This window comes from Gavialis gangeticus, unplaced genomic scaffold (assembly GCF_001723915.1).
Source record: "Gavialis gangeticus isolate Ggan-Ray unplaced genomic scaffold, GavGan_comp1, whole genome shotgun sequence".
Lineage (NCBI taxonomy): Eukaryota > Metazoa > Chordata > Crocodylia > Gavialidae > Gavialis > Gavialis gangeticus.
Window position 1 is genome coordinate 172,094,235 of NW_017729022.1, and position 7,691 is coordinate 172,101,925.

The 7,691-nt window shown below is 47.8% G+C and overlaps 1 protein-coding gene across 1 annotated transcript in view; it reads right to left on the bottom strand.

Annotated features, from left to right (window-relative positions):
- CAPN8 (calpain 8) overlaps nt 1-7,691 on the bottom strand; it is a 55,963-nt gene that overhangs the window by 28,617 nt on the left and 19,655 nt on the right. The window contains exons 3-5 of the mRNA XM_019516506.1: nt 2,531-2,649; nt 1,366-1,499; nt 847-1,015 (exon numbers count right to left, since the gene is read on the bottom strand). Coding sequence (XP_019372051.1) covers nt 847-1,015; nt 1,366-1,499; nt 2,531-2,649 — 422 coding nt within the window. The remainder of the gene's footprint in view (nt 1-846; nt 1,016-1,365; nt 1,500-2,530; nt 2,650-7,691) is intronic.

Consider the following 7,691-nt stretch of genomic DNA (forward strand, 5'->3'; position numbering starts at 1 on the left):
CCCCCCCCCCCCCAACAAAGCCTGCCTGCAGCCAGGGGGTGAGCTGCCAGGGTCCCTGAGCTGAGGGGAGCCCCAGCCCTTCTTTTCACGGTGGCAGTGCCCCCCTAGGGCTGCCCAGGCAGGCTGCTAGCAGTCCAAGGGCTGCCCCAGCTCAAAGGCAGCACCCAGCCTGATCCAACTGTTCCCTGAGCCCAAGCTGGGGCAGACCCTGGCCTGCTAGCAGCCTACCTGGGTGGCCCTGGGGGGCACCACTGCCATGGAGGGAAAAACCGGGTTCCCCTCACAGCTCACGGGCTGCTCAGTCTGCTGGTCCCTGTGGCCATGGGATAGGTGGCTAGGCTTCCTCAAAACAAAAAAAAAGGATTGGGCACTCCTCTGTAACAGTGACAGAAGCCCCTAAATTTAAACAGTGGGTTTTTAATCATCACAATTAAAAATCCACCATTTCAATTCACAGGAGTAAACCCCTGTAACATGTAAAAGTGCCCCTTGACAACAAGGGCACACTGTTGGCTCATATTCAGCTTCTTGCCCACTGTAACCCTCAGGTCCTTTTCTGCCCAGCCAGTCAGCACCCAGGCTGTAGCGGTGCATGGGATTGTTCAATCCTAAGTGTAGGATTTGGCACTTTTCCTTGTTGAACAACATACCCTCTGTTTCCTGATACGTGGTTGCCCATTTAGGGCTTGATCCAAAGTCTGTTAAAGTCAACAGAAAAATCTCATGCTGACTTCAGCAGGCTTTCAATCAGGACCACCCCAAGTGGCAATGTCTGCCACTAAGCTTTCGCTACAACAAAACTTGGATTTCTGTAAGATTTGCAGTAAGACACTTGCAGCCTCTCACATCAATGGAGCAGCCAAGCAATGACCCAGCATTCAGGGCCTTCCGGATGATTTGGTAGAGGTTGGGTGGTGCCTTTCTTAGCTCATATGATTCAGAAATGCCTCCAGTGAAATCTTCAAACCCTTCTATTGTGGAGCCTCCTGTGAGAGCTTCATAAGAGCCATTCAACCTGTGGAGTGGAAAATAAGAAAACTGAGCTGCATAAAGGGCCTTAGGCCAGCTTTGACATATAAATATTGTTTGTCCTGCAAAAATAGTAGCAATAACCCAATTTCTTTCTGTTACTGTACTCACAGAAGGCAGAACTAGAAGGTAAAACATCTTAAGCAAAAAGGTTAGTAATGTGCCTTTAAGTGCTCAGGAAAAATATTAAAGACAGATGGAAAGAGGGCTGAGCAGTAGTAAAAGGTTGATGTTCAGGCAGACTGCATCTGCACAGTGCATCACCAGAGCTTGTGACAGTTGCATCCTTTCTGTGAGAGCTCAACCACAGCCTCCTTCAGAATTAGCCCAACTTACTTAGCATAAGCCTTCTCCAGCAGGGCACTCCAGAACTCATTGCCTTCCTCTGAGTGAACAAAGACCAGTACGCCATTTTTGGTGGGCAGCCTGTCATCGACCACAACATCCACCCACTCTCCAAACTGCCAGAACTGAGGAAGGAAAGTAAGAAAGAGCAATTAGGGTTGTATGGTCCAGTTTCCTCCTCACCATCAGCCTCCTCCCACCCTCTTCTCCACACCTGCATAGCGAGATCCGCCCTTTACACTGAGGAAGGGTCTCTCATGTCTTTTGGTCATCACCTGCTCTCCTCCATTTTCAGGTCCCCCATGAAAACCCACCTTGAGGAATCCTTCACTGGGCTCCTTCCCACTGAGTTCTTCCCCATCCAAACCCTTCCTTGCATGTTGCCTCATGCATATGACCTTTGGGACAGGGACAGACCCTGTTTTATATTATACAAGGCTCTGCACACTATTTCAAAAATTATATGGCAGTTTATAAATAGGTAATGATAATGATGCTGCTTTGAAGAGAAATCTATTGAGCCCTTCAGAGCATCTACAGAAAGATGACTAACATTAAGATTGCAATGAGGCCTAATATTTTAAGTGTCTGGCATTATGGAGGTGTAGCTGGAGATCATTTTGAGATGTCTGATTTTCAGAAAGTGCCAAAACCTAACCGCTGAAAAATCAGGACCCTTTGAAAGGGGCTGCCAGTCCAGGTACCAAAAAATCAGAAGTGAATTTTTAAAATGCAGCCTGAAATACGTGGCTAATATTAATTGTCTCTATAAGCAGCTGCTGCAATTGCATTTGGGATGTGATGCAACTATGATTGTATGACTTAAATGATGAAAGAGTGGGAAGCTACCTGATTGAGACCATTCTGCTCTTCAACACAGAGGTGTCAGTCAGAGGCAACTCCACTGCTCTCAGCAGAACAACACTGGATTTGTACAGTTGTAAGAGACCAGAATGAAACCCGCTGAGAATAGAGTTGTGCCATTCTATTTTAACCTCCTCTGTGGCCCTCTTTCTGCTTCTCCCTCTCACCTATGCACAGTAATAGCTGAATATCTAACCTGCATCTGGAACATGGAAAGCTACATTCACCTCAGTGCTGCCTTTTCTTTTAATCCCCACATCCTGATCAAGTCTTATGGATTACCAAGAGGTACCTGGAAGTGAAAGATCCCAGCATAGTCCTTCTGGAAGCTCTGGTCTTTAGGAACAACTCTATCTAGAATTTCTTGATCCAATGTGAGAGATGCAATGGCAGCAAGAAGCCAGCAGTCACCTGAGAATGTGCAAGTTTCAAGACAGAAAACACAGTGGTAAAGTTCAGCTTTGCAGTTTCCTCATTTCCCTCTACACCCCTGGTTCTCAGCCCTTTTAGCCTCAAGCTAACTCTCCATAACTTTTTGGAATTTAGCGACAGCCCAGTTGAGAAATGCAGAGCTAGAATCTAGCCGCTGCCCAGGCGACAGTGGTGGGGGCAGGAGTTCACTCCACCATTTTCATCATCTTCCCCTTCCCCACCCCAGGTCTATGCCTGCCCTTGCTGCTGGGACTGTGCCTCCAGTACGTTATACAGCAGCACTCAGGGACCCAGCTGCACTCAGGGACCCAACTGCAAAGCCCAGGAGCATGGGAGGAGAGGGGATTCAAGCCAGGCTGAAAAGTATAGCCTGACAGTACAACATATACATGTCCATGTGTAGCGTGCTGCTGGGAGCATGGAGCTGGCTGAGGTGAAGAGCAGCTGTGGGTGCTGCTTGTCTGAGGCCCCTAACACACCTTACATTTATGCCATGACCAACATGTTAATCATGGAATAAATGGCAAGAGTGTTATACCTGCACATAATTTAAGGTGCCATAAAATGGCAAACCAGTCATAAAAATATCACACATATAATGTAGAACATGTTTATTAGGGCTGCACAAAATTTTGCCAGCTGTTTCGTTTCGACGCTGTTTCAACTCATTTCAAGGTTGCAACAGCAAAATCAAAATGAAACAAAGGGCGTTGAAACAGCCTTGAAACAAAATGAGGTGAGTTGAAACATTTTGAAAGTCAAAACGTTTCAACCATGCTAGATGGGGCCAGGGGTGGGGAAATCAGCCCAGCTGGGCTGACTTCCCATCCCCGACTGATCTAATGAAACATCAAAACTGATCTAATGAAACAAGCAAAACGGAAGAGCTGTTTCGAATTGAAATGAAATTCCATTCAAAACTCAAGGCAAAATGGAACAGTGCCACTTCGCACATTACTAATGTTTATGTCTGGTTTATAGGTGGAAGGGGGGGGACAACAAGCTGCAAGAACCTGGTTTTCAACTTGCCAGTCCAGGGGGATTATGATCTCAGCCTGTCCCTGCACTAGCAAGTAGAATGGGCACAAATGGGATCTGATCCCTGATCCCAAAATTGGACCTTCTGCCATGCATGCATGCACAGCAGAAGGAATGATCATTAGGATCAGAGATCAGATCCCATCATACAAATAGATGAACACATGTCAAGAGCCTGGAATGGTGCAGGGGCTGGTGAGATGAGGAGTGATCACTTACCTCCTAGCACAGGGACTAGGTCCTGGAGCACGCCTGGAAAAATCTGCCACTGAACCCCAGTTGAAGATCACTGGGCATGTCTACATGTCCACTTTACTGTGCAGTAGACAAATTTATTGCACAGTGAAGTGTCACTATCTATACACGTGTGGCAATTAAGCCACTGTAGACTAATTTACTGCACTGTCGGATAGTGCCATCAGACACAAGTACTACCTGACAGAGCAGCAAGTTACTGTGCTTAAATGCATGCACAAATGGTGACAGGGCTCACTGGGGCATGAGGGTGCTTCAGCACAGGGCTAGCCAGCAAGGAGCCCCACAGTGAAGCACCCTTGTGCCCCAGCCAGCTGCTCCACAGCACATGGAGCCCAGCCAGAGCAGCCCTGGGCTGGATGCTCCAATGCGGCTCCACATGCTGTAAAAGGGCTGGCTGGGGCATGAGGGTACTTCAGTGCAGGGGCTGCCTTCTGGCTAGCCCTGCACAGAAGCACCCTCCTGCCTGAGCCAGCCCTTGTGCAGCATATGGAACCTCGTCAGAGGAGCCCTGGGCTGGCAAGCTGATCCCCTGGGTCCCCTGCCAGCCTAGGCTGCTCCCACCAGACTCCATGTACTATACACGAATGCACTCCAGCGCTAATTTCTCCCAAGTTTTTTTCTCCCAGGTGTATGTTCAAACGGTGTGCCCAGGAGCAAAAAACTCCAGAGCAATAAGTTTATCCGTGTGCATTAATTACACATGTAGATGCACCCATTGACTGCTTCACACCACATTTTATGTACCCATAGAATAAAATGCCAGTATAAAGTATCCATAGAATTCCCCCTAAAAGCTTAGCTCAATTGAGTTTCTCTTGTTTATTTGATAACATTTTTCTTGTTTTTCTCTGCTGGGAATATGTAGTTTTTATCATTTGTATTTTTAATACATCTATACACAACAGAAAATTTTGTATTGGATTCTCAGGAACCTCCAGCTTAGGCTTCTGGCCTCTGGGAGTCTTGGTAGACTACAGATTCAGTACGAGTCTGCAGTGTGATGCAGCCACATAAAAGGCAGATGCGGTTTTTGGATGCATAAATAGAAGCATTAAATGCAAGACATAAGAGGTGATAATGCCTCTCAACTTGGCACTGGTTAAGCCTCATCTGAAGTACAGTGAGCAGTTCTGGGCTCCACATTTTAAAAAGAACATGGAGAAGTAAGAGCAGGCCCAGACGTGGGTGACAAGGATAATAAAGGGTATGGAAAGCAAGTCATATGCGTAGGGACCTACTCACGTCATGATTGTACAGATTTTAAGGAAATCATGAAATCAGGCAATATCCCCCAAATCCATGGAAAATAAACCAAAAAATGGGGAAAAAAACTAACTAAAAATCAAATGTTGGCTCCCCAGTGGGAGCAAACAGTCCTCCAAGCTGTGTAGCCCAGCACAAAGAGGCCTGCTGGCAGAAGGCAAGCAGGCAATATAGCTGCCACCCCGCCCCACACCACCCCGCCCCTCGCTGCTGACTGGGTGAGAAGGCTGCCTGTTTTGTGATCTCTCCCCTCTCCACTAATCAGTGGCAAGAGGCAAGGCCACATGACAGACAGCCCTCTCAGCCAATCAATGGAATAAGGCAAGGCCATGTGACAGACAGGCCTCTCCACCAATTAGTGGCAGATGGGTGCGGCCACAGGGCCCCTCAGCCAATCAGAGGTGTGGGAAGTGATGGTTTGAAAATGGTATTTAAAGGTTTGCTTTTTGGAAATTGGCTTATGGTGGGGTGTAATTAGAATCATGGGTGTCTGGTGCCTCTTGAATCAGGGAGGGGCACATACCCCTTCCTGACACCAGTCAGTGACCGAGGGGGGGTGGTCCCCCAGTGGCCAATCCCGTGGCCACTTCCAGAAGCAGCACAGCCACTTTTGCTGGTGGCCCCGCTTCCTGGCCAGCACTTGCAGGGAAGGCATTGGTGCTCCCACCTGCCCCCCTGCCCTCTGGCTAAACAGAGAAAGCAGCCTGTCGGGGGTGCACCGGCACTATCAGGGGGTGCATGTGTATCCCCATGCACCCCCTACACATCACCGCTGATTAGAATGGTTCAGGATGGACAGCAGGGGTTAACTGATTTCTAAAAGCCTGGGTCTCACACACACAGTTTCCCCAGCCTTCAGAAGCAGACAAACTGTCTAACAAACAAGGACACATAGTCTGAGAAACTGGGGGCATATACCACACTGTTCCATAACATGAAATAAGGTGTCACCAGCTCACAGGGCCAAAGAGGGGGGCCTGAAATTTCTGTCTTGGAAAGGGTGTGCATGTGGTGAGCTTGGAATGTGTGGACGAAACAGAATGTGGACAGTATGATGAACACAGAGAAACCAACCAGCAATGTCCACAGATGAAGAGTCACCAGAAGGCAAGGAGAATACAAAAGCAGAGACTTGAAAGTAAAAAAGGGCCTGGGGTCCTACTCTTCCCCATCCTCCTGCCCGAGATGGTCCTTGAGAGATGTCCCTATCCCCATCCCCAAGGAGAGGTCCCCAAGGCCACCATGGACAGAGGGCACACCACCAGCCCATCTCATCCACCCCATGGGGAGCCTCAGCATCCCACCACCAGGCTGCTGACACACTGACATCTGACAGCTGAGAAAGAGCCTCAGAGTGAACCCTGTGTCCTGACCAGATGATTCTTGACTCTGATGACAGTCCTAGGATTAGTAGCTACAGAATTGCTTGATTATTTGTACCGCTTCTCTTTTGTTATCACTATGTATCAATATATTTGCCTATTGTTAAATGGAAAGGTTGTGGTCAGTCTGAGGGTGGATTCCCCCTCTCCCCCCACACACACCCCTCCAAACAAGGCATCTGGGTCCTACATCCAAAGCCAACAGGGGGAGCCCACCACAATAAGCCTGTGAAAATGGTGGCTGGCCCCACAATCTGCCCAAAAAATCAGTCAGCTGTCTCCTCAAGTTGGGTAGACCTGTACATATGAGGAAAGGCTGAAGGAGCAAGGCAAGTTCAGCTTGTGGAAAAGGTGCTTAAGAGGAGTCTTTCAAATAGCAGTTTTTGCAGTCATAATCAGAAAAGTAACCATATAAAAATGTGTATCTGTTCACTCTGTCTTGTTAAGTACACAGATTTTGTTTATAGAGATAAGCAAGTTTCCACTGCTTATTAGTCCTGCAAAGCTAACCTTGCAGTGGCAGCACAAGATTCCTTCCATCTCATACCTCATCCACAACACAGAGAGAAGTGCTGGTGCAGGTTCTCTACTCTTGCTGATGAATGTGGAAGAAAGCCTAGCCTGATTCCTGGATCCAAGTTTGTGTTTGGTGATGGTGATATGACATTTTTTAATCTTGAAAGAAGCCAGTCTGATCTGGAGTTTATGAGAGGATCATAGAAAATTAGTGTTGGAAGGGACCTCAGGAGGTCATCTAGTCCAAACCCCTGCTCAAAGCAGGACCTTCCCTGACTAGATCATTCCAGCCAGGATTTTGTCAAGCCAGATCTTAAAAGCCTCGAAGGATGGAGACTCCACCAGTTCTCCAGATAACCTGTTTCAGTGCTTCACCACCCTCCTAGTGAAAAAGATTTTCCTAATATCCAACCTAAACCTCCCTTGCTGCAATTTGAAACCATTGCTCCTTGTTCTGTCATCTGCCACCACTGAGACAGTCTAGCTCCATCCTCTTTGGAACCACCCTGCAGGTAGTTAAAGGCTGTTATTAAATCCCCCCTCAGTCTTCTCTTCTGCAGACTA